Below are 27,917 nucleotides of genomic sequence, written 5' to 3'. Positions count from 1 at the left end.
TCGCAGTCTAAGCGACGTCCGGTTTTTTTTTGTTTGTTTTTTTTTAACAAAAGAATAATAATAGTTAGCATAGTGTAGTGTAGTTTTAGATGTGGATTAACTGGTGTCACAGCGTTAGTGACAACCGGTGTTATTTTTAGAGAAAAAAAAAAATTGTACAGAGTAGTTTAGTGGTAGCGTGTTAGTGTAGCCGGCGTCACAGCGTTTGTGATGACCGATCATCTTTGAAGAAAAAAAAAAATATATCAAAATCGTACAGAGTAGTTTTATAGGTAGGGAGGTAGCATCTTTTTTGCATAAAAAAAAAAAAGTCAGCTATCGCCGGATAATCTCTAGTGCATTAGGGGAGCGTACGTCACACTGTTAGTGGAGTTCGCTTTTCTTTTGCAAAAAAAAAAAAGATTTAGTTGCGTAGGGTAAATTTATACTTTTTTTTTTTTTTTTTTTTTATATACAAACTTATTTTTTTACATCTACATTTTTTCTCACTATTTGTTTTTTCTCTCCGATTGGTTATAATAAAGAGTACTCTATACACAAGCCCCACACATTACACGTGTAAAAGCATCACTTACACACACATCCCCAGGGTTTGGTAAAAAATAAATAAAAATGGCCCATTCATTGACAAGGTGCTATTCACCAGACGAGGCTTACGCCATCCTTGCGTCCGACACGGATACAGCCAGTGAGGAAGATCCCACATTCCTCTATTCCTCTTCCTCCTCCTCCTCCTCCTCATCTGGTGAGGAAGGACCCAGGCAACTCCTGCAGCAGCATCGATCCCGTATAGATTGCATCCCCTGAAAATTTTCAGCCCGTCATTCCGGATTCCAGCAGCAGCTCAGGAATCTAGTTTGACACCACTGGCCTCACTGAAATTGACTTCTTCAAATTCTTTTTCAGTGATGAAATAATAAATCTTATGGTGGCCCAGACAAACCTGTATGCCCAACAATTTTTCACCCAAAATCCCACGTCATCACACGCCAGATGGACCCCCTTAAATGCAGCAGAGATGACGACATTTTGGGGAATTGTGCTGCATATGGGCATAATGAGAAAGCCAAAGCTTCGGCAATACTGGAGTACTGACATTCTCTAAAGTACACTTGTATTCCACATGGCCATGAAAAGGACACGATTTGAAGGGATCCAAAAATTTTTGCATTTTAGTGATAATGCACAGTGTCCTCCTCGAGATGATCCAAACTTTGATCGTCTATATAAAATTCAGCCAGTGATTGAACACTTCAGCAGAAAATTTGCTGAGGCGTACACACCCCAGTGGGACATCGCTATTGATGAATCTCTCGTTCACTTCAAAGGGAGGCTAAAATTCCAACAGTACCTGCCCAGTAAGAGGGCCAGGTACGGAATAAAGCTGTACAAACTGTGCGAGAGTACCTCAGGGTACACCCACAGATTTAGGGTCTACGAGGGGAAGGATACCCAGATTAACCCCCCTGAATGCCCCCCCCCCATCTTGGGGGTGAGTGGGAAAATAGTTTGGGAATTGCTGCACCCACTGCTAGATAAGGGTTATCACCTCTACATTGACAACTTTTACACCAGCATCCCACTCTTCAAGGCCCTCTCTGCCAGAGGTACAGCTGCATGTGGCACCGTGCGAAAAAAATCAGCGAGGCCTCCCTAAGCCGCTAATTGGGCAAATGCTGAGAAAAGGGGAAAGCAGAGCCCAATGCTGTGACAGCATGCTGGTGGTCAAGTATAAGGACAAAAGGGATGTCCTTATCCTGACCACCATACACCGTGACAACAGCACCCTTGTCACTGTTCGTGTGACCACAACACAAGTCCCAAAGCCAGATTGTATCCTGGATTACAATCGGTACATGGGGGGTGTGGATCTCTCAGATCAGGTCCTTCAACCATACAGTGCCATGCAGAAAGCTTACATATGGTACAAAAAAATTGGCCGTGTACATTGTACAGATGGCAATGTACAATGCTTTTGTGCTGTTCCGATCTACAGGCAATACGGGGGGGACCTTCCTTCAGTTTCAGGAGGTAGTCATCAAGGCCCTAATGTTTGGCACTCAGGGCGGTGAGGGCCCCAGTACTTCTGAATCTGATAGTGCCCGTATTGTCCCAGGTCAACATTTCCCAGGACAGGTTCCCCAAACAGCGAGGACAGGACAATCACAAAAACGGTGCAGAGTATGTTCCAAGAGGGGAATCCGAAAGGACACAATTTACCATTGTGAAACCTGCCCTGAGAAACCTGGCCTTTGCATTAAGGATTGCTTCAAAGCATACCACATGTCCACAAATTAATAAAATTAGTTTGTACCCTGTTGACACAACACACTTTTATTATCTGATGTACCCCGCACATCTTACACATACCGCCACATTATAAATTCATACACCAGTAAAACCAAAAGAATTATAATCAATACTATAAAACTATGCATCTAGATAAATTCCTTCAGGGGTGTAGTTTCCAAAATGGGGTCACTTTTGGAGGATTTCCACTGTTTAGGCACATCAGGGGCTCTCCAAACGCGACATGGTGTCCGATCTCAATTCCAGCCAATTTTGGTTTGAAAAAGTAAAATGGCGCTGCTCCCCTTCCGAGCGCTGCCGTGCGCCCAAACAGTGGTTATGGGGTATTAGTGGATATGGGGTATCAGTATATTCAGGTCAAATTGCACAACAACTTTACTGGTCCATTTTATCTTTTTACACTTGTGAAGATAAAAAAATTGCTGCTAAAAGATCATTATGTGAAAAAAAAGTTTAATGTTCATTTTTTCCTTCCACATTCCGTTAATTCCTGTGAAGCACCTGAAGGGTTAATAAACTTCTTGAATGTGGTTCTGAGTACCATGAGGAGTGTAGTTTTTAGAATGGTGTCACTTTTGGGTATTTTAAGTCATATAAGCCCCTCAAAGTGAATTCAAATGTGATGTCGTCCCTAAAAAAATGGTTTTGTAAAGTTTGTTGAAAAAATGAGAAATCGCTGTCTAACTTTTAACCCTTATAACTCCCTAGCAAAAAAAAATGTGGTTCCAAAATTGTGCTGATGTAAAGTAGACATGTGGGAAATGTTATTTATTAACTAATTTGTGCAATATAAGTCCCTGATGCAAGGGTATAAAAATTCAAAGTTTGAAAATTGCTAAATTTTCACCAAATTTGTTGTTTTTTTTTTTCACAAATAAACGCAAGTAATATCAAAATTTTGCCACTATCATAAAATACAATATGTCACGAGAAAACAAACTCAGAATCACCAGGATCCGTTGAAGCGTTTCAGAGTTATTACCTCATAAAGTGACAATGGTGAGAATTGTAAAAATTGTCCCTGTCACTTACGTGAAAACAGGGTGAAGGGGTTAAGTATTTGCTTCACGGATTGCGCCCCGTTGTTATAGGCACAGATAAATCTCACTTTCTTCTCTGTCTCTCCTTTCCTCACAGAGGGTGTAAAAGGGGATCCCCTACATTGTCTATTGGCAAATTGAAATGCTCTCCTCAGTACCCAATCCGGATAGCCCCTGGATAGAAATCTCTGCCTGAGATCATCAGCCTTCCTTTTGAAGTCCCCCTGACTGGAACAGTTCCTTCTCAGTCTCAGGTATTAACCCTTAGGAATACCCTTTTTGAGGGAATAGGAATGTTGGCTATCCCAGCAGAGTAGCGAGTTGGTTGCAGTGGGTTTTCTATAGATAGTGGTCTGTAGACTTTCCCCACCCTCAGATTTCGTAATCAAGATGTCAAAGAAAGGTAATTCAACCTCCTGTATTTCAAAGGTGAATCTCAATCCAATATCATTATGATTTAAAGATGCAATACATTTACAAAAGGCCTCCTTGGTGCCCCTCCATAATACAAATTAAAATGAACAGACTTCTAATGGATTATTATTAATGCCTTTTTGGCGTATTTTCTTGCTCCACTGATGAGTCTCCGCTATTAGATATGAAACGCGGTGGGAGAACTCTGGAACCTGTTCAATTTGGTGGTGGTGCCCACAGTTATTGATCACTTGGGGCCTGTCCTTGTTAGGACAGGAGTCTAAAACGGGGCCAAACAGGGAAGGATAGTATATACCCTACCCCCATCCTTATATGCGGACTGCTGACTCTCAGCTAAGGATACTGGGAGGCACACTATCGTGGCTACATGTCCGTCATCATTGGTGAGATCCATCCAATTTTCATCTTTTGCGCACTGGTCCTCATGAGCACTGATTTGGTTATTTTGATTGTTGTTTTAAGGTTTTTTTATCTGAACTGATTAAAAGCTAAGTTTTAATATTCGGATATCCTCCAAGCTATGCTGTATCTCACATCTTCACAGCATAGACAAATGCCTTCAGATGCCCACTGCTAAAGAGAAATGAATATTCTTTGCGCTGGTAGTGAATATTAATTTCTCTTACAGCGCGCAGTTAAAGCCGCCAGCTTCCAGCACACATAGTTACCTTCCCTGCGCGCCCTCGCTGCATCTCCTTCCAGTGCCAGTCTTCCAACCGAGCGATCACATGTTCCCCGCTCATTAAGGTAATGAATATTCACCCCTTTCCACTCCCATAAGCGTGGAGTGAATATTCATTACTTTAATGAGCAGGGGCATGTGACCGCTCGGCCGGAAGAGCTGCTGGTTCAAACGAGATGCAGCGAGGGCATGCAGGGAAGGTAATTAGGATGTGTTTTTTTAATTTTATTTATAGGAACCATGCATACAAGGACGGGGATGGGGCCATGCATACTAGGATGGGGATGGGAAGCCATGCATACAAGGATAGGGATAGGGGACAATACATACGTGGCTTATACTTGAGTCAATACGTTTTTCCAGTTTTTCGCGGCAAAATTAGGTGCCTCGGCTTATACTCGGGTCAACTTATACTCGAGTATATACGATATTGATTCCTCCTTTGCATCATGTACCATATGATCCTAAGTGATGTAACCAAGAATTGACAAAACAATTATCAGGGATTCAGATTACAGTATATGGATCTCAGGGCAGCAAACTATAAATAACTTGAGATGGAAAATTTAAGCATACTATACAACCATAAAAGCTTTAATAGGTCCCACAAGACTATGCATAAAGCCTTACAAAAATTCAGAAGGTCTAAATCAGCAACTACATCTGAGCTTCTATAGAAAAAAGGGTAGGGTAGATCTCCAAGATATATAGTGATTGAAATAAGACGAAACTATATAACCAATTACCCCATGAGAGTTTAGAAATATAAAATACCAGCAACTAATTTAAAGAAGTTGCCCACTACTAAACAACCTATTCTTAATAACTTTTCTGGGGCAAAAAGAAGCACACTTTTTTTTTGTCCCAGACTGCAGCCTTTAAGAATAGGTTGGCTAACAGTGGACAATCATCTTTAATCAATGTATTTTTCCAGCACGACACTTCATGATAAAGTGGTGGTCACACATGTCAATTAACCCATACAAGCATACCCCATGCAAATGCAGGAATATACAAGCTCCATGCAGATGTTGTCGTTGGACTGATTTCAATCCAGAACACCAGTATCAATATATAGAAACAAGAGCAACGTAAATACTATATTGTAATACTTTTCCTTATCTATTATAGAATTGCAAAACTAAATTGTGAAAGAACGCAAAAAAAAAAAAAATTATAATACATCTTTATTCAGTCGCCATGACAGCACTACGAGAGAGGGGATCCGCCCTTCAGGGACAGGAAGCCTACAGACATGAGAGGGCGGTACCTCTCTCCCGCATCAGTTGGTTTCCTGTCCCTGACAGGGGAACCTCTTCAGGCAGGCCTTGAGAAAAAGGTCGAAGAAAAAAAAGAACATATGCTACTCCTGACAGACCGATGCAGGTAGCGCGGGTCCCCTACCTCTGCCTGATCAGGATGCTGGAAGCACCACACGCCAGGGAAACTGGCTGGTGTCGGTGACAGCAGGGGGAAGCAGCCTTAGATAAAGAGGGCTGGCTCCCGATGTGGTCCATCGTCGCGGGTACCTGGTGAGTATGTGGGGTCTCCCCTCGGTGGCCGCGCCTGCTGGGACCTCTGGGGTCTGTCTGCAACCTGCTGGGGGCGTGCGCGTCGGTCCGGGCGGTGCTGGCATCCTCGGTCGCGTGTCGGCTCGCAAGGCCGCGGTCACGACCGGAAGAGGCGGGTCCGGATGACGCGACTAGGCGGCGCGGCCTGATGACGTGGCGGGGCATGCCGTTCCGGCTGATGGCGGTGCTTCGGCGTCCGAGCTGGGCTTGGTCCCAGGAAGGGGCGGGGGTCTCACTGGTCGGCGACAGGGACGCGGTCCTGAGAAGGGAGAGCACGCCCTTTCAGGTTATGGTACCGGGCAGGCCACCTGGAGATACTGCTGACCCCCATCCAGGGGCAGTACCGTGGGAGAGTATTTAAAGGAGGTATGAGGGCTGCAAGGTGCTCCTGACCCATTCTTATGATGGAATCGCCAGAGGGAGCACCGCAGCTGGACAAGCAGCAGCAACTTCAGGTTTCGGAAGAGTCTCAGGTGATCTGCCAGCGGCGTTCTAGTGGCAGTAGTCACGCTGGTGGAGCTAAAGAGACTCAAAAGTCAAGATCGAACAAGTCCTCAAGCCATAAAGAATCACCGGCTAGGAAGGACCCCCCCCAACTACGGTACTACTCGCTGCAGGGCTGGGTAAGTGATATACATGGAAGTTCACTTACTGACTGTTATCCCCCTTATATTCCCTCTCTTCTTGCTAGGGGAGGAAATGTGTTGCCAAGGCCAAACATAGGGAGTGTGCCGAGTGTGGGGAACCGCTCCCAGATGGGCATAAAAGGAGGTTATGTAGATCCTGCATACAACACTTAATTGAGGAAGAGGCCCCGGAGCTTACTTCTACGCGTCAGGCTGTTCTCAGACAACCAGGTAACAGTAGCCTATATTAACCATCAAGGAGGCCGTATGCGGTGGACGCTCTTCTAATCTATTGGCACTTCAGGCTCGCTTATGCCTTTCCCCCTCTAAACCTAATTCCTATAGTTCTGAGGAAAATACGGGAAGACAGGGCCCGGGTAATCCTGATAGCCCCATTCTGGCCCAGGAGGTTGTGGTTTCCTTGGCTGAGGAAGATGTCTATTACCCAACCATGGATTCTCCCAGAATTACCAGATCTTCTCTTCCAGGGCCCAATTCTTCATCCACAAGTAGCCAATTTACACCTAGCGGTGTGGAATTTGAGAGGTCATTACTAAGGGAGAAGGGGTTTTCTCGAGATCTTGTAAATACACTTCTAAAAAGTAGGAAAACCTCTACGACAAACATTTATGTCAGGGTTTGGAAAAGATTCCTATCAATTTCAGGAGCACAAATTGACCAGAAACCCTGTATTAATCAAATTTTAGAATTCTTACAAAAGGGTCTAGAAATGGGCTTAGCCACAAGCACTCTCAGAGTTCAAGTATCGGCTCTGGGGGCACTTTACAATTCTAATTTAGCCAGCAATCACTGGATATCTAGGTTCTTCAAGGCAGTTACTAGATCCAGACCAGTCATTAAACAAAAAAATAGTTCCATGGGACCTAAATCTTGTACTCTCAGCTTTAACGCAAGCCCATTTGAACCTATTGATACGGTTCCAATAAAAATCCTGTCGCTTATAACAGCCCTCTTAGTTGCACTCATGTCCGCAAGAAGGGTTAGTGATCTACAAGCGTTATCTAGACAACCCCCATACATGCAGTTTAGGGAGGATAGAGTTATTATGAAACCTGATCCCCTTTATCTTCCAAAGGTTGCTTCAAAATTTCATAGGTTACAAGAGGTGGTCCTACCTTCAATTTGTTCTAATCCCACTAATGATAAGGAACATAAATTTCATTCTTTAGATGTAAGAAGATGTCTTCTTAAATATATTTCAGTTACAAATACCTGGAAAAAAGATAACTCCTTATTTATATCTTACCAGGGAGTTAGAAAGGGTCTTAGAGCATCTAAAAACACACTAGCCAGATGGATCAGGGAGGCGATCTCTCTCGCTTATACAGCAGGTGGCATGGAGATCCCGGAAGGTATAAAAGCTCACTCCACTCGAGCCGTGGCAACATCCTGGGCGGAGAGATCAGAAGTGTCGATTGAAGACATTTGTAAGGCAGACACATGGTCTTCTCCATCTACCTTTCTTAAACACTATAGATTGGATCTGGGTGGCTCCTCCAACCTCACGTTTAGGAGAAGGGTGCTTGAGGCAGTTATCCCTCCCTAGTTTTTCCTTACTTCTCTGAAAGTCTTTCGTAGTGCTGTCATGGCGACTGAATAAATACGTAAGCTACTTACCGATAGCGGTGTTTTTTCAGGAGCCCATGACAGCACCCTTATATTCCTTACCCTATTTTTTCTTGGATGGCTCAACACTTTTGTTTTTCCTTTAAATCCTACTTTCACTCACATGGTGAATTGTACCATAATTTATGCTGTATCTGTGTTACTAACCAAGGGGGGTCCTCTCATGCTCTGGAACCAACTGATGCGGGAGAGAAGTACCACCCTTTTATGTCTGTAGGTTTCCTGTCCCTGAAGGGTGGATCCCCTCTCTCGTAGTGCTGTCATGGGCTCCTGAAAAAACACCGCTACCGGTAAGTAGTTTATGTATTTTTAAAGAGATTTTAAAGAGACTTGGGGCCAGACACAAAGTGTTCACATAAGATTTCTGGTATGAAACACCTGGTATTGCTGCAATATATTTTAGAAAGTTGAAGGGTTTGAAAAAATTTTGAGACTTGGTGTCTTTGCAGTCTCGCACAACTTGGACAAGTGGGCAGAGCTAAGATTGGATTGGGAGTGGCAAAGCCTGCCCAGAAAATTCATCAAAATTTATACCACTTTGATGGCATAAGTGATGCCAGAAATGTATGCCAGCCAGACTGGTGTATATCTCTGGTGGAGGTGCACATCATTTGTAAGATGGGCCAATTTCATTAAGTGGCCAGCACCTTTCATTAAATTAGGAGCATCTTGCTCCAGTAGTTCCTTCATTAAGACAGGCAAATGCCTGTCTTAATAAATCGATCCCTCAGGTTTCCATCCGACCCTCCTGCCCCCGCAAAACGGGACTCAGGCGTATGCACAGTTGGGGCTATTAACCATAATGGTGTCGACAGATTCAATAAGCACTCTGACATGCATAATTTTCAGGTGTTTACTCCTACTCTAAGTGGACACTCAAACATAGTAAACTGCGTCTGAGTGTCCGCCTAAAGTAGTCATATACGCCAGAAAATAATGCACATCAGAGCGCACGTTGAATCTGTCGACACCATTATGGTCAATAGCCCCGACGGTGCATACGACAGAGTCCCGTTTTGCAGGGGCGGGAGGGGCGGATACAAGCCCTGATGGGACCACCGAATGTAAGCAAAAAACACAAATATGAAAGGAGCATAAGATCAGTTTCACACGTCAGTAAAACAAAGATCATTCTTGCATCCCAATAACTGATCCATGTGTCTGGTCTCCTGACCTGAGCCAACTTCCCCATTTACAATCTATTTACAAGGCTATCAGCTTAGGTTAGGAGATCTGGTGGCTGCAGCAGGATATTGCAATCGGAGCATGGAAGTGTGAAACCAGCTTATTAATATAGGGCCAAATTTAAACTTTGGATTAAATTAGAATATCTTTAAGCAATCAAGCCTAAAACATGTAATAAAAGCACAAAAAAGCGTTCAACATATTTCCTGTCCAGACAATAAGGCGAGAAGACATATGTTTGTTTGTTTTTTCCCTCTTTTCATATTCTATAAAAGGAGTACACGTGTCTTAGGTGGAAGATATTAGACAAAGGAAGTGCTGGAACATATTCCACTATTAAATTTGTTATCACTATACACATGAGACATCACACAACTCCAAACAGGATGAAAGGGATAATATACCCTAAAAACAATAGCTGATGCAGCTGGTCATCCAGAATGCACTATAGTCTAAAGACAGATAATTGAAAACAAAAATGTGCTTTACTACTACACTCTATTGTGTTGTTCTTCTATATAAGCTTACGTCAAACTAAAATGGAATATTCTAATAATCCCCAAAGGACTACTGAGCCCTTTATGAAGAAGACAAAGCCATTTTTTTTGTTTTGAAAAAGGGTCAGTCCTCAACCTCTATAAAGACCCAAATATATTTTATATAGGTTTCTCATGTTGTGCCATATTCATACATAAAATTAAATACATATGACATAAAACGTAGGTTTACACAACTGTTTTTAATAACCTGCCCATGGAGAAGTACCATGAATAGATATCTGTATGATGTCCAACGCGCCTTAGGAGAAAATTCCCAAATGTCTTAGTACTGAGACCTCTTCCTGGTCTTCTGCTTCTTGGGACGTTAGGGCTGGAAAATAACCTACTGGAGGATGTTGTGCCAATAGGACATGCACTAGTCTCACGTATTTCAGATGAGACTCGTCTGTCAAGTCTACGAATGCGAAAAAAAAAAAAAATTGGATTTCATACAGCTCAATCCAACAGCATCCGATTTCTATTGATACTTTGCCATTACTAATAGGAAACAGCTTTTGGTCTTGGAAAATTTATTCCGTGCTGGTGTATATATATGGGATGCAAGCGTATTGCCTTCAGATGACAATACATATGAAAAAAAATCTGCGATTTTTTCCTGGAAGAAAACAGAACAACTTTTTATATTCTAGTATGAACTTAGCCTAGGACTCAAATCATCATCTCACTCAGAGCATCCCTTGCAGCTCCTGCTTAAAATACTGAAAAATAAAATAGCTCAGCATAAAAGCCTGAATTTATCATTGTCTTTTCTCCTTTTTTTCTGTAGTAAGAATGAATCTAATAATAAAAAAAAAAAGGTTATTTGCTTCTTAGGTTTTTAATTAGAGCTTTTTTTTTAAGTTTTGTTTCATTAGATTCTTTTTGTTCGGCATTATGGGCATGATTTTGGTGATTCATTTTCAACTGTTCAAAATGTTGTAAAAGTTTTACACAAGTTTGCTTTATTATGCTATACTTCAACATCTGGATTATTATTATTTTTTTTTTTTACTCAGTCAAATAATAATGTGTGACGGCTTAGAGAATGATGCAACTTGTTTCTAAAATGGCGCAAAAGTGGTAGGCAAAAGTAAAACTAAATTTTTTAGCAAAATTCATCAGCTTGTGCACATTTTTGGAGAACTGGAAAAACTTCAATAAATAACAAGAGAGAAAAAAGGAATGTCACTTAAAAAGGGTAAATGATGACGAATCGGGATCAAACACTGATGGAGACTGTCCACCTTTTTAGGGGACTTGTATAAGAAAACAGTGTCCCTTTTGTGGTATATCTGACCACCCATAAAAAATGCTTGTTTTCTACATTTAGAAAAAAAAAAAAAAAAAAAAAAAGAAGAAGCAGCTTTATGCAAATAAGTCACACCGCACACACTCTTTCATAACTTGCAAAAGTGGATTTCCAGCTTCTTAAGACTGTCATGTGACTGTATGAACACAATGACAAGAAACAAGAATTGCAAAAGAGTGATATGGATATACTGTGCAGCAGAGGATTTGATTTTAGGAACGTTTTTGCTTTTCTCAAGTCCAAAGGCTTGGTTTCCTTTGCATGATTTTTACTTGACTGTTACCAGTGTGCATTACAACATTGTGTACTCAGAGTGCTGCACATCTGACATCTATATTATAACTGCAGTAAGCCTACTCGGGTGCAAAGTACAGACAGCCAACTTACACATAGGCGTTATGTAACCACAAGCCCACACCTCCCACATGAAACCTTTGTCCTTGGAGTGAATGCATTAAAGAATAAACAGCCTGCTGTGGGCCGCTCATCACTGATGCACACTGCTGTTATCTTCCAGGAAGGCATACTGTAAACAGACATCCAATTACACTCACTATACTTAATCACTCAGACATTTGAGGAATGTCCTTTTCTTAATGTAGACTCATTAAAAAAAAAAAAAAAAATCCCAAAATGAGACCGCTATGCTATTTATGTATGCAAGTCTACTTTTTGGATTGGATCCATCAGCTCTCTGGATCAGAGATGGACATACCATCTGTGGGACCTGCACAGTTAAGGTTAGCTCACATCTGCTTATAACATATAGATGCCTCTCCATTACTAACCTCTGAGCTTGATGTTAGCTGACATTACAAAGCTGACATCAACCCCCAAACCATTTCCCGCTTGCCAATGCACCAGGGCAAGCGGGAAGAGCTGAGGCCAAGATCCAGATTTCGCGCAACTAATGGATGCGCTATTTCAGGGGCAGCTGAGGGCTGGTGTTGTCAGTCTGGGAGGGGGCCAATATCCATGGCCCCTTCTCATACTATTAATATCAGCTTTCAGCTGTCTGCTTAGCCTTTGCTGGTTATTAAAAATAGGAGGGAATTACACATTTTTTGGGGAGTCCCCAATTTTAAATAACCAGTAAAGACAGCTGTGAGCGGATATTAAAAGGGAATTTAATCACCCCCTTGGATGTATATAACCTATTATTATGGGCACACACGTTATAGAATGGTTAAAATAGTCATACCTGTATGCCTATATCTGCGGTCTTGTTGTGGGGAAATCCTTTTTTATTCATTTATGGTAATGAATTCTTCCAGGGCGTGCGGTGTCTGGAAGAGAACCCTGTCACCGCTCTTCATATCGGCGTCACAGTGCCCCGTGACGTGTAGTGGTGGCCTCAGAATCCCGCCCCTACAATAGCGTGATTAAACTTGACGTTTCCGAGCTTCTATGATCATTGGCTTCTTCTTTCTTCTGAAAAGGCAAGTCACTACTACTTCCACTCCTGTGACCTCCAGCATGCACGGTGATAAGATGCTCTCCTTATTTACAGTGACTTGCTGGCTCCTGAGCAAAAGAAAGAAGAAGCCACCACTGCACAACACAGGGCACTGTGATGCTGATGAGAAGGGACTGGTACAGTAATGAAGACAGGAAGTTTTCTTGCAGACACCGCATGCCTCAGAGCCTGGAAGTACTCATTATTTTAAGAAAAAAAAAAAATATATATATATAGTATTTCCCCACAACAAGACCACAGATATGGTCATACAGGTCTGACTATTTTAACCATTCTATAACTTGTATGCCCATATTAATAGGTTAAATATGTTCAATGGGCGACAGATTCCTATTAATAGCCTGAGAAGCTTCATGTTTATTGCCCTCTTCCCAAACTATAAGGGTATGTGTCCACGTGCAGGAAACGCTGCGTGTTTGATGCTGCGCAGAGCCGCTTTTCATGTAGCAGATTTTCTGCACCCATTAAGTAAAATAGGTCACTTGCATTTTATCGAAAATACACAGCGTAAAAAAAAAAAAAAAAAAAACTAATTGTGGGAATGAAGCCTTAGGGTAAGTTCACACTAGGTGTTTTATTCAGTGTTTTTTTTCTGCAACAAAAATCTGATCTCTTGGCAGGGAAGAAGCTGCAGAAAAAAAAAAGCAGATTTTTCTTGCTAAGGTTTTTGCATGCTAGATTTGTCTCTTGTGCATACTGATTAAGTTCAGTGTTGGAAAAAAAAAAGTCCTATTCCATAGAATCAGGTTTTGTATAAAAAAAAAAAAAAAAAAAAAAAATGCAGCAAAACCAGATACCTGCGCTTTTTATGCGGTTTTTTTTTTTTTCGCCATCAATTCATTTCAAAGGGTGAAAAACGCTGAAAAAAGTGACCTGCTCCATTGTGCAAAAAAACCCCGCGAAGCACAAAATACTGAGGACAAAAACAAGCTGTGTGCATGAGATTTCTAAAATCTCAGACATTGCTGGTACCAAACTTTACATTAAAAAAAAAAAAAAAACGCCTAGTGTGAACTTAGCCTAATGGTGCCTAATGGTGCAAAAACTTAACTAGTGCTTAGTAAATACACCCTGCTATATGCTAAAGCCTCATTTAGACATTTTTATTTTTTTTTTTGCGCATACAAGAAAAAATTAACATTTTTCAAAGTCTTCTACAAGGATCCACGGGTCAATTTTTGCCAACAAAGAGGAATCCATTTTTTTTTTGTTGCCACATTTAAGAAGAAAAAACACATTTTCCAAGCTTCTTATTAACGAATAAAAAACAGGCAGCACTCGTGATACACAGCCGGCATCCAAGTGCTATCTGCATTTTTGGAAGTTTGATCCACAAATCAGATCAAAGGCGAACATTCCCATAGAGTATTATATGCAGGTGTAAAATATGTGAAACTCAGATGTGTGAATACGTTCTAATAAGACTTGCAATTATTTATCTATTTGACTTGCAATTATTTATCTATTTTCTTTATTTTTAAAACACAAAACTTATTTAATGTAACACTTTTTGATACAAAATATGCACCGCCATGAACGACAAGCGTTATATAAGCACAGTAGCTGATACAATATTGATACTAGTAGCAGATACCTCAGCCTCCCACAGACTGACACTAGGAGCACCTCTGCCCTCAGCTCCCTGCCAGGAGCTCTTACCTTCTGGGGGACACCTGGGCATTGCCACCTGATGCAGCTGCAGCCTTCTTACTGGCAGCATGGTAAGCTGTCAGGACCACCCTCTGGTTGCTGTTAGGCCTCCAGCTCATGGTGTGTCCAGCATAATTCCTCCAGCTTCTTCACTAGATAATGCTTGTTCCTGGCTTGCCTCCTGGCAACTCTACAACTCTACTCCTCCTCCTCCCTCCCATCATGGTAGGTAATGAGACAAGGGAGGAGCCCTGCCATTCTGCTTCCTCATGCACAACAATGACTCAGTCCAGAGCCCTGTTACCATTCCTTGTGCCAGGCTTTGTCTTTCTATCCTCTCCCAGCTGAGGAGACACAATGCAGAATCAATATGGCCTTTGTGCTCCCATGATGGGTTATTTATGTGCTCCTTCTGTGTGGGTTTGTGGAGAATGGAGCGAAATTAAAGTGAGCGGTGACATATCACACAGAAACATCTGCTGCTTCACCTTTCTAGCAGCTGTAATTGCTCTATCCACCTTATTACAAGATTTTACTACAGGTCAGCGAGAAGTTTAGGTCAGAAGTTTGCATGTGCCATCTAGTGGCCGAACAGGAGAACATCCCTTTGAGCCAAGGCTCAGCAACCTTCAGCATTTGTGAAACTACAACCAGGATTTTCATGTTTCTTATTATTTTGTTATAAGAACAGATAAGTCCAGGAACTGTTCTACTCTCCTGCTTAGTAACTTGTCATCTACTCTTTAGCTGGTGATTTTTTTGAGCGGAACGACTCCGGTCCAGCGTAGAGGTCAGTGGTACCTGGCGGCAGGGCCGGTTTTAGGCAAAGTGGGGCCCTAGGCAAAAGTTTAAAATGGGGCCCCAAATGCTAACATATTGCACCAACAGAAACATTTTGGTTGTAGCTACATGCGCTGATTTCAGGCCACTAAACCATACCTCCCAACCGTCCCGATTTCAGCGGGACAGTCCCGCTTTGGCACCGGGGTCCCGCTGTCCCGCTTCGGGCATTTAAAATCCCGAATTTGCGGCCGCCGGTGAAGCCCCGCCCACTTCCGGGACGTAGAGAGAGCCAGCCTGTTTTTTTTTTTTTTTTTTATAAAAGCTGCCTCCTGACCGCCCGCGCAACACCCCCCCCCCCCCTCCCGCCCCCTGTGCGGCGCTGCCACGCTGAAGGAGAGAGCCTGCAGCAATCAAGAAGAAAGGTCAGCGATTCACTACCTCTGGCTGTGTGTGCACGGAGCTCCGGCTTCTGCTCTTAGCTGCTATCCCGGCAGAGAAGGAGAGACGGGGGAGGTGCCGGGATAGTGCAGAGCTGTGAGCAGGAGACTGAAGACTTCAGCAGAGAGCTGCACATGGACATCAGCCGCCCCTGCATCACAGAGGAGATTGTGTGTGTGTGATGTGTGTGATGGCTGCGTGTGTGTGTGTGATGGCTGCGTGTGTGTGTGTGATGGCTGCGTGTGTGTGTGTGATGGCTGCGTGTGTGTGTGTGATGGCTGCGTGTGTGTGTGTGATGGCTGCGTGTGTGTGTGATGGCTGCGTGTGTGTGTGATGGCTGCGTGTGTGTGTGTGTGATGGCTGCGTGTGTGTGTGTGATGGCTGGGTGTGTGTGTGTGATGGCTGCGTGTGTGTGTGTGATGGCTGCGTGTGTGTGTGTGATGGCTGCGTGTGTGTGTGTGTGATGGCTGCGTGTGTGTGTGTGTGATGGCTGCGTGTGTGTGTGATGGCTGCGTGTGTGATGGCTGCATGTGTGATGGCTGCGCGTGTGTGTGTGTGTGTGTGATGGCTGCGTGTGTGTGTGTGATGGCTGTGTGTGATGGCTGCGTGTGTGTGTGTGTGTGTGTGTGATGGCTGCGTGTGTGTGATGGCTGCGTGTGTGTGATGGCTGCGTGTGTGTGATGGCTGTGTGTGTGTGTGTGATGGCTGTGTGTGTGTGTGTGATGGCTGTGTGTGTGTGTGTGATGGCTGCGTGTGTGTGATGGCTGCGTGTGTGTGATGGCTGTGTGTGTGTGATGGCTGTGTGTGTGTGATGGCTGCGTGTGTGTGTGTGTGTGAATGATGGCTGCGTGTGTGTGTGTGTGTGTGTGATGTCTGCGTGTGTGTGATGGCTGCGTGTGTGTGTGTGTGTGTGATGGCTGCGTGTGTGTGTGTGATGGCTGCGTGTGTGTGTGTGATGGCTGCGTGTGTGTGTGTGATGGCTGCGTGTGTGTGTGATGGCTGCGTGTGTGTGTGATGGCTGCGTGTGTGTGTGATGGCTGCGTGTGTGATGCATTTGTGTCAAAGCTGCATGTGTTTGTGAGCTGCGTGCGTGTGAGCTGCGTGCCTGTGTGTGAGCTGCGTGCCTGTATGTCATTATACAGTCTGGAGCATCATGTGCGGTCATTATACAGTCTGGAGCATCATGTGCAGTCATTATACAGTCTGGAGCATCATGTGCGGTCATTATACAGTATGGAGCATCATTTGCGGTCATACAGTATGGAGCATCATTTGCGGTCATACAGTATGGAGCATCATGTGCGGTCATTATACAGTATGGAGCATCATGTGCGGTCATTATACAGTATGGAGCATCATGTGGGGTCATTATACAGTATGGAGCATCATGTGCGGTCATTATACAGTCTGGAGCATCATGTGCGGTCATTATACAGTATGGAGCATCATTTGCGGTCATACAGTATGGAGCATCATGTGCGGTCATTATACAGTATGGAGCATCATGTGCGGCCATTATACAGTATGGAGCATCATGTAGGGTCATTATACAGTATGGAGCATCATGTGCGGTCATTATACAGTATGGAGCATCATGTGTGTTCATTATACAGTATGGAGCATCATGTGGGGTCATTATACAGTATGGAGCATCATGTGCGGTCATTATACAGTATGGAGCATCATGTGTGGCCATTATACAGTATGGGGCACTGTGTGGCCATATTTTTTTGTTTATAATTATTGTATATGAAACAGTGTGATCGGCAGTGCTAAATGGGTGTGGTTGGGATGTGGATATGGGTGTGACTAATTATGAATGGGTGTGGTCAGAGGCGTGGCCTAAAATTTGCCGCGGCGCGCAAAGCGCGCCGCAAACTTTGTCCCTCTTTCCCATCTTCAAAAGTTGGGAGGTATGACTAAACGAGCGTGATCAACAATATTGAAGTCATTCGCCACTTGTTTCTAGCCTCTTTACACTGGCTGGGGAGAGAATGATCACTAGTAAATCAATCTGTCCCCATACAGTATCATCTTAGCAGAATATCTGCAGTTTTAACTGGGCGATGTGCTGATGAGAACAATGATTTTTGTTCCGGCATATACTGTACATACATACACCGTACATACACACAGATACACATACCGTACATACACAGACATACACCTTACATGCATACACACATACAGTTATATACACTGATAGTATACACATACCGTACATACATATACCATACATACACACAAATACACATACATACACCGTACGTACACACAGATACACATACATATACCATCATACATACACATACCGTACATGCACACATGCATATACCGTACATTCACACAAATGCCGTACACATATACCGTACATACACACAGATACACACATATACCGTACATACACAGATACAGTTATATACATATAGTACAAACATACCGTACATACATATAAAATACACCCAAATGCACATACCGTACATACATACATATACCGTACATGCATACACACACATATACCGAACATACAGATACACATACACGTACCGTACATACACACATACAGTATATACACATAGTATACACATACCGTACACACATATACATATACTGTATGTACATGCACATAAACATACATATATACCATATATCCATACAAATTTATTTCACATACACAGATACACACATACTGTACATGCATACACACAGCCATACAACTATACCATACATACACACATATACTGTACATACACAGATACACACACAGATAGAAACATACACATAGATACACACAGATGCACACATACATATACAAGCATATACATACATACATACTAATCTTGTATAGGTGATCAGATGAGCCCTGCAGGTCAGTTCAGCTGGAGAAGGCTGCAGACCCCACTGTGGGGGATGGGGCACAGAGCAGACAGCACCTGATGATAAATTCCCAGTAAGGGAGGAAAAGACTCAAATTCAAAAAGTTCCATGACTAAAATTATAAAGAGATACGTTATAAAGAGCACTATAACTGCACATTACTTTTCAGGTCACTTCACAGCATACATTTTGCTGCCCTGCTGCCCCTGCAGTGAGCTCCACCCCCATCTCTTCTCTGTGAGGAGACGCTGCAGCCTGCTCTGAACAGAACAGTGGAGGGAGCAGAAGACCCCCTGTAAGTCCTGCTCTTCCTCCACTGATGTCTCTATTTGCTGTGCAGCCGGGGCCCCTGACTGTAGGCGAGCACTCACGATTGGGACGCTCCATGCAGGGGGACAGACGGCAGCCAGTGAGCGCTCTCCTCAGTCTCGTCACTGTGAGGTAAGGAAAGCGTTCATTGGCCAGCGTCTTTCCCTGCATGACACGCCCCCTTTTTGATCTCCTGCACTTCGCGCCCCGCTCTCTCCCCGACACTCGGTGTTCCATGATTACAGGAGGGGGTGAGAGGGGCCCGACCCTGCATGATACCGGGCCTGCCTGCAGGGCCCCCCTCCACCTCTGGGCCCTGGAGCAGTGCCATCAACAGTATGTCTGCCCCTGGCTGGGGGCCCCTAGGGCAGCGGGGGCCCCAGGCAGCTGCCTAGTCTGCCTGCCCCTAACGCCGGCCCTGCCTGGCGGCTAGACGGGGAGCCCGTGAATTTCTTACCTTCCAGGGTCCCCAGAGTAGAATTTGTCATAGTTGGTGCAACGCTATCTGAGATCCCCAGATTACATCATATAAAGCAGTGTCGGGGACACCGGACAGTAAGGTAAGAGATTCACAGACTCCCCCGCCTAGCCGCCAGGTACCACTGTCTGGGCCGCTGGACCGGAGGCCTGCATATCACTGGGCTCAGCATGCATTGTACAATAAGTCCATGTTCACTTGTTGCATTTTTTCTGTGCTTTTTTTTTTTGCACATTTTCCGCTACGTTTCACAGTACCAGCAAAGCCAATGAGAATTCAGGAATCTCATGCACACAGCTTGTTTTTTTGTTCCTGACTGTCTCGTCATAAGAGCTTGTTTTTTGCAAAATGCAGCATGTCACTTCTGTCAGCATTTTTTACATATTGAAAGCAATAGGTAAGACAAAAACACTTCAAAAACTAGTCAAAAAATGCAGGTAACAGGTTTTGCTGCATTTTTGGTGCCAAAACCTGATGAAGTTTTAGCAGATTTTTTTTTTTTTTGCACTTTATCAGCATGCACAAGAGACAGATGTGCCCTGACAAAAACACAGTAAAAAAAACACTCCAAAGCTAAGGAGAACCTGGTTTTGGTAAGCAGCTTAAACACAGCTTAAACTTGGCATAAAAAACTGCAGCAAAAGCACAACATCTGGACATAGCCTAACATGCCTGCCCCTCTGCTACTCCTGGATGCCATTTCACACACAGCAGCACAGAACAAAATCATCTATAAAGTGATTAGCAGATTATTCAGCACATTATTTCCATTAAATGAAACCAAGTTGCTTGTGTTCACCCTATTTTTTTTTTTTTAAAGAAACTCGTAGGGTATGTGTCCACGTTCAGGATTGCATCAGGATTTGGTCAGGATTTTTCATCAGTATTTGCAAGCCAAAACCAGGAGTGGGTGATAAATGCAAAAGTGGAGCATATATTTCTATTATACTTTTCCTCTAATTGTTCCACTCCTGGTTTTGGCTTACAAACACTGATGAAAAATCCTGACCAAATCCTGATGCAATCCTGAACGTGGACACATACCCTTAAGGTACCTTCACACTGACCAACTTTCCAACGATAACGATAGCGATCCGTGACGTTGCAGCGTCCTGGTTAGTGATCTCGTTGTGTTTGACACGCAGCAGCGATCTGGATCCTGCTGTGATATCGTTGGTCGGAGCTAGAAGGCCAGAACTTTATTTGGTCGTCAGATCGGCGTGTATCGTCGTGTTTGACAGCAAAAGCAACGATACCAGCGATGTTTTACAATGGTAACCAGGGTAAATATCGGGTTACTAAGCGCAGGGCCGCGCTTAGTAACCCAATATTTACCCTGGTTACCATTGTAAAAGTTAAAAAAAAAACAGTACATACTCACCCTCTGATGTCTGTCACGTCCCCCGGCGTCCGCGCTGCTGCTCAGAGCTTCCTGCACTGAATGTGTCAGTGCCGGCCGTAAAGCAAAGCACAGCGGTGACGTCACCGCTCTGCTTTAGGGCCGGCGCTTACACAGTGCAGGGAAGCGGACGCCGGGGGACGCGACAGGCACCAAAATGTAAGCATGTAGTGTTTTTTTTTTTTACATTTACACTGGTAACCAGGGTAAACATCGGGTTACTAAGCGCGGCCCTGCGCTTAGTAACCCAATGTTTACCCTGGTTACCCGGGGACTTCGGCATCGTTGGTCGCTGGAGAGCTGTCTGTGTGACAGCTCTCCAGCGACCACACAACGATGAAACAGCGACGCTGCAGCGATCGGCATCGTTGTCTATATCGCTGCAGCGTCGCTTAATGTGACCGGTACCTTTAGTCTTTGTGCCTTCCCTCCTGGTCAAGTAAGGCATGTGACCACTACAGCCAGTCACTGGGTACAATGGTGACCAACATGTCACTGCTGCAGCTAGTGGTTGGCTGCAGTGGTCACTTGTCCTTACAGTTAAACTATGTTCACACAAGTGTAGTTTCAGCCTGAGGGCTGTCCGTGTAAAAGCTGACAGCAGTAGCGCCAATGTTATTCAGTAGAACTGTTAAGATAACTTTTTTTTTCCGTGGACCAAATGTCCAGGTTAGGGCTCATTTGCACATCCGTTTTCATGTACGAGTGCTATCCTAGCATTCACACCTATGCCAGTCAGTGGGGCTGTTCACATGTAAAAATTTTCCTCAGACCAATTGGTCCATGCAAAATCACGGAGTCATGTCCGATATTGTTCGATAGGTCAATGAAAACACTGGACAACATTCAGATACCATCCAAGTGGTGTCCATTTTTCACTGACTGATAGAAGGTGAAGAAACTTTTTTCTCATCAGTGAAAAAACTGATCAAACTCTGATGAAAATCATTGGTGTAGCTCTGTCCATTTTTTTCATACGTGAAAAACCTGACGTCTGAATGAGCCATTAAAACAAATGGATGCATTGACTAGTCTTCTATGCTTTTCAGATGAGACTCACCAATTGAAGTCTATGTGTGTAAGGCCTCTTTCACACGTCTGTGTCTCCGGTACTTGTGGTGACAGTTTTCACATGTACCGGAGACACGTACACATGTAGACCCATTCAAATGAATGGGTCTGTGCACATGTCCTTGTGTTTCCACGGGTCTGTGCACATGTCCGTGTGTTTCCACGGATCGTGTGTCCGTGTGCCCCACACGTAGACATTTACGTTTTTTTACTGTCAGCACAGATGGCAAAACATCCCGCACATGTGCACATGGAGAACACACATTGATGTCCTCCGTATGACACGCATCGGCACCGGGGAAGAAGCGCTACAGTAAGCACTGTTCCCCGGCGTCAAGTGCTGAAGACGGCTCTCATCATTCTTCCCTGCTCTGCTGGCTATTGGCACAAGCATAGGAGAATGATGAGAGTTATATTAATGTCAGAACGATGACAGCAGGTGCTGGCTTTTGGGACTCTTACCCCCATCATCCGACACCTGCTGACGCTAATATCAGTGACAGTAGGAGAGGATGATCGGGGTATTACTCAGCCGCCACCTGCGATCTAACAAAATAAATGAATGAAAAACCCTACATGGGGTCCCCTTATTTTCTTGAACCAACCAGGCAAAACTCACAGCTGGGGCTGCAACCCCCAGCTGTCAGCTTCTGCAAGGTTGGTTATCAAGAATAGAGGGGTCCCCACACTTTTTTTTAATTATTTAAATAAATAATTTAAAAAAACGGTGTGGGGGCCCCCCATTTTTGACAACCAGCCTTGCTAAAGCTCACAGCTGGGGTCTGGTATTCTCAGGCTGGTAAGGGGCCATTGATATAGGCACCCCCCCAGTCTAAAAATAGCAGCTTGCAGCTGCCCAGAAAAGGCACATCTATTAGAAGCACCTTTTCTGGCACTTTGACTTGCTCTTCCCACTTGCCCTGTAGCGGTGAAAAGTGAGGTTAATAATTTGTGGGGTTGATGTCACCTTTGTATTGTCAGGTGACATCAAGCCCACGTCTTAGTAATGGAGAGGTGTCTGTAAGACATAAAGCCCCGTCCTGCTGTCATCATTCCGACTTTAATATAACTCATCATTCTCCTCTGCTCGCGCCAATAGCCGGCAGAGCAGGGGAGAATGATGAGAGCCATCTTCAGCACCTGCCGCCGGGGAACAGCGCTTACTGTAGCGTTTCTTCCCCGGCAGTCATCTGTGTGGTACTGATGTGGCACACGGGTGGCACACTGTTGCCACACGTGCCGCACGTATTACACACACGGGCACACGGACAAGGATATCTCCGGTACTGCTTTTTCCATACCGGAAATAAATGGACGTGTGAAAGAGGCCTAAGAAGAATGGGATCCCATAGGGCTGAACTTTATAGCATTCATTTTTTACGCATACAACGCAATTGTTTAAATTAGGAAAGTACATTTGGTCTTGTCAATGCTAATAATTCCTGATGTATAAAAACAAATGTCATATGCAGGGGTGGACATATCTTTCGTGGAAGCCATGCAACCGCACAGGAACCAAGAGATAAGGGGCCCATTTCCAACTCCACAATAGGTATTATTGTGGATTGTTATGAGCTATTGGTCTGCAAAGGGCCCATGTACTGCTCTTGCACAGGGGCCCTCTTCTGTCTGTATCCACCAGTGACCATATCAATGTCATACGGATCACAATACAGCTAAAAAATTGTACTTTTTTCTGGAAAAAAATGTAAATAGAATGATCTTTGATATGCTCGAGTATGTAGCCTTAGAGCAGGATGAACAGACTCCTTTTTTTGGCATACGGACATATGGTCACCTGTGCATGAAGTGTCATAAGCAGAGAAGAGGCCAGAAGCTTAGGTTCATCAGTAGCAGCCGTGCAATATTGTCCTGTCTCTTAAACTTGCAGCTGGAGTTGTTCTGTTGATCTAATATATATTAGGAAATGTATGTGCAGCGCCCCAGTGTCCTGGTCATCGCAGTGATGTCATTATCCTTTCAGGGGAGAAGTGATGTCATGTCTGAAGGCAATGAAAGACAACCACATTCAGGTATTACACGCATGCAACATGTTCACACTCCAGACCAGAAGGGGGAGCTCTAAGCCTGTTTAGGGTGAGCTCCCCTATTGACATCCTGATCTGGAGGGAAGGGAGTTCAGTTCCTGTCAGGCAGACAGAAAAAGTGGAGCTCTGCTGGCCTGAAGTGCTGCAACTCCTGGAAAAAGACACAAAAAGGTGAACATACTGCAGAGAGTGTGCAGGAAAGCAGAGCACAGGAGAGGAATATCAGAGGGAGATCAGCCAGGAACAAGCTGCTCCTTTCTGAGGCGCAGAAGCCGGTAGCTAGAAACACCGAGGGAGTAATTGACTCTACGCATCACTTCAGAGACCGGCAGGACAGTCAATTCCAGGTTGGCTGCCCGACCTTAATACCTAAGAAGACACGGTGTCAAATTGTGGGGGTCGGGGCATCTCTAGGGTCCCTACAAACAAGCCCCAGGCTATCCCAGTCATACACGTTGTCCTATCCATACCATCTGGGGGACAGAGAGGAAGAAATAACAACATCTAGAACATCTACAAGAGTTGTGAGGACCTTAGGCTAGGGTCACATTGCGTTATGTGACCGCATTTAACGCACTACGTTAAACCGCGGCATAACGCGGTGTTAACGTAGTCCGTTAACGCCGCCATTGCCGGTAATGGCAAATGCATCGCTAGAGCCCGCCCACATTGGGCGTGTGCTAGCGATGTGCCGTCATTTGAGTGACGGCCCGCGAACGCTGCTTGCAGCGTTCGCAGTCCGTTCCTTGCTAGCGCAGATCGGGGATCTGCGCTAGCGGGATCGGCTAACGCGATCCCTTTTGGGACATTGCGTTAGCGCAGTCCATAGCGCTATGTGCTAAACGGACTGCCCTAACGCAATGTGACCCTAGCCTTACCGAGAGGCTCAGCAGGGAGGTACTACAACACACAGGCGCTAGTAGGAAGGCTACTGATTTCCACCTGGATAAGGGGACTCTGGAATTGCCTTCAGACCGACCGGACTCTGCCTGCCCTGTCATCTGGCGCTCCGGGCTGAGGATACATCTGAAGTCTTCAGTAAACAAGGTAAAAGATTGCAAGCCTCTCTCCTCGTTCTTTATTGCACCTTGCCCATATATAAACTTTTACTGGACACCCCTGAGGGCCACGGACCAGGTCAGCCACCGTGACATCCCCCGAATCGCAGGACCCGGTACCGAGTACCCCATTGCCCTACACTGGGGGCGATCCATTTTGGTGTCACGAACAGGATGTACTTAAGCCTGAAAAATCGGGTCATGTGCGCCTAAGAACTGTATGTGAACTGTGACTTGCTTAAAGACTGTGTGTTGCAAATTGCTGCCAAAATCCGCCATTGCCGCGCCATGTGGAGCGCGAGGGGGGGAGTCATAGCTTTGTGGGCGGAGCCAGCTGAAAAGAGCCCGAAGCAAGAAGACAGGTGCCGTGCTGCTGCCTGGAAAGCCGGAAGTGGAGACGCCGTGCAGCAGAGCCACCAGAAGAGACTCTGCAAAGCGCCGAGTCCAGAGAGGAACCCCGACTTCCACCAGGTTAGCAGAGGGAAGGAGCGGCCATGTCCGATCCGGGAGGGGAAGGAGCGGCGGTCGCAGCCGCTGACTTAGAAACGCCCCCAGGCCCAGCAATAGGCGCTGCCGCAGGCCTCATACCACCACCGGGTCCCGCAGAGCTTGCCGCCCTCATCAGCCAGCCGGACACTGCCACGGCTACAGCGGCTATAATGCCCTTCTCCATGCCATACATACCTGGAGCAGCCTGGCTCCCGCGATACTCTGGAGAATCGCATACATTAACTGACTTTAAAGAAGGGATCTGCAGCCTGCTTGAGTTTTATCCCCTGACAGAGCCTCAGAAAATTCACATGGTAACGGGCCAACTGTTTGGAGAGGCTCTGAGAGAAGTGAAGTTCTGGCCCGCTGCAGATAAGAGGACTGCACAGCAGGTCTTTGCAAAGCTTAAAACCACCTTTGACACCCGCACCGCTACAGAAATTAAATTGACATTCTATGGGTGCAAGCAGAGACCACAGGATAGCTTACAGGACTATGCCCTTAATCTCCAGGAGGCACTGCAGGCAATCAAGCAGGATGATCCAAACAGCATGCAAGATGAGGATAAACTCTTAAAGGAGCGGTTCATCGAGGGGCTCCTGTGCAGTCACCAAAGGGCCCAACTGCACCTCCTGGCCATGCAGAATCCTGACCTGCCCTTTGCGCAATTTAAAGACAAGGCCATCCAAGTGCTACAGGAGCGACAGCCCAGCCGTGCAGTACTTCCTAGGCGTCAAGCCCTCACGTACCACCAGGAGGTGGCGCCAGATCCTCAAGTTTCTGCCGAGGCCAATGCCCAGATCCTGGAAGACGATTCTCCTGCGGGACTACGCCTCCAGATGCAGGAGCTGACCAAGAGCGTTGCTGCCTTAGCTTGGACCATGCAGTCCTTACAGGAGGCCCCCAAGGAGATCAAGCTGGCTTCCAGACCGGAGGATGTTCCCTGGCGACAACAGAGGAGGATCCCGCCGACCAGAGGCAGAGACGACAATCGCTTTCATCAGGACGGACGACCCATCTGCTGCCGCTGCAACCAGGTGGGCCACATTGCAAGGTACTGTTATTTAAACGAGCAACCCCTGGGGCAGAGGGCCAACCCCCAGGAGTAGGACGACCAGGCCCGCAAAACTGGAGAGCTAAATACATTGGAGGACGACCTGTTCTCCCCGTTGTGATTGACGGCATTCCCATGAACGCTCTGTTGGACACCGGTTCTCAGGTGACAACTATGCCTTACATCCTCTATAAATGTTATTGGGAGGACACTGACATTACTCGTGGCCCTGATGATGAATTCACCATAATAGCCAGTAACGGTCAGCCATTGCCACAAGTGGGGTACAAAGAGGTCACCATTAAAGTGGGGCGGGTGGAATTGAAGGCCCAAGGAATTGTAATTGTTGATATTGACCGACGTGAATGTAACCCCATGATGACCATTGGTACTAATGTCATAGAAAATTGTCTTGCAGAGGTTATTGTCTTGTTACAGCAGGTGGCAGAAACAGCTGGTTACAGTGAACAGCGTGCCCTGCAGAAAGAAATCCGAGCTCTGATGCAGAGACAGCAGGTAGAACTGACTGGTGGAAAAATTGGCCGTGTCACAGTGAGTGATTCAATCCCCTTTGCAATACCCCCCAGGAGTGAAATGTTAATATGGTGTCGGGCAGCAATAGGCCTCAGAGGTAAAGACTACCAGGCCCTGGTAGAACCTGTGTATACAGATAGTAGGCCCACCCTCCTGACAGCCAGAGGGGAGGTTGAAGTCGGCAAGGGGAGGGTGCCAGTACGTGTCCTTAACTGTGGAGATGAAGAGGTCCACCTAACCAAATATGCCACACTTGCCAAATTGTTTGTTGTTGATAATAATGTGATACAGGCAACAGAACCCTTGGTCCCGTCCAACCAGGCGGAGGACAATGGTTCTGCAGGGCAAATGGAAGATTGGTGTCAGAAATTGCACGTGGGCACTGACTCTACCCCATTGCACCAAAAACAAGGAGCTTACAGGGTGGTTCATGAGTATGAGCAGGTATTCAGCAAGCACCCCCTAGATTTTGGGCAGGTAAAAGGGATTCAACATCATATCCCCCACGGGAGATCATCCACCCATTAAAGAGAGGTACCGTCCTGTACCCCCAGCTCATTATCAGTGTGCCAAAGACATGTTGCGAGAGATGAAGGAGGCTGGGGTAGTGAAAGACAGTTGTAGCCCCTGGGCAGCTCCATTAGTCCTCGTCAGGAAGAAGGATGGCACGATGAGGATGTGTGTTGATTATAGGCAGATAAATCGCATTACACATAAAGATGCATACCCACTGCCCAGAATAGAAGAGTCCTTAGCTGCTTTAAAATCTGCTAACTACTTCTCTACCTTGGATCTCACCAGTGGGTACTGGCAGGTTCCCGTAGCAGAGGCGGACAAGGAAAAGACGGCCTTCACCACACCGATGGGTCTCTGTGAATTCAACTACATGCCAATCAGACTGTGCAACG

At 45.2% G+C, this 27,917-nt stretch overlaps 1 protein-coding gene across 2 annotated transcripts in view; it reads right to left on the bottom strand.

The window, feature by feature from the left end:
• The window catches only part of ARHGAP18 (Rho GTPase activating protein 18), a 245,685-nt gene that overhangs the window by 144,287 nt on the left and 73,481 nt on the right, over positions 1–27,917 (bottom strand). Inside the window, exon 1 of one of the 2 annotated variants that reach the window (XM_077289383.1) lies at positions 14,481–14,997. The exons of the other annotated variant lie outside the window; for it this stretch is intronic. Coding sequence (XP_077145498.1) covers positions 14,481–14,590 — 110 coding nt within the window. The 5' untranslated portion in view covers positions 14,591–14,997. Of the gene's footprint in view, positions 1–14,480; positions 14,998–27,917 lie in introns of those variants that run through there. 2 annotated transcript variants of the gene reach the window in all.

This window comes from Ranitomeya variabilis, chromosome 2 (genome assembly GCF_051348905.1).
Source record: "Ranitomeya variabilis isolate aRanVar5 chromosome 2, aRanVar5.hap1, whole genome shotgun sequence".
Lineage (NCBI taxonomy): Eukaryota > Metazoa > Chordata > Amphibia > Anura > Dendrobatidae > Ranitomeya > Ranitomeya variabilis.
This window is presented reverse-complemented; position numbering and strand designations above follow the sequence as displayed.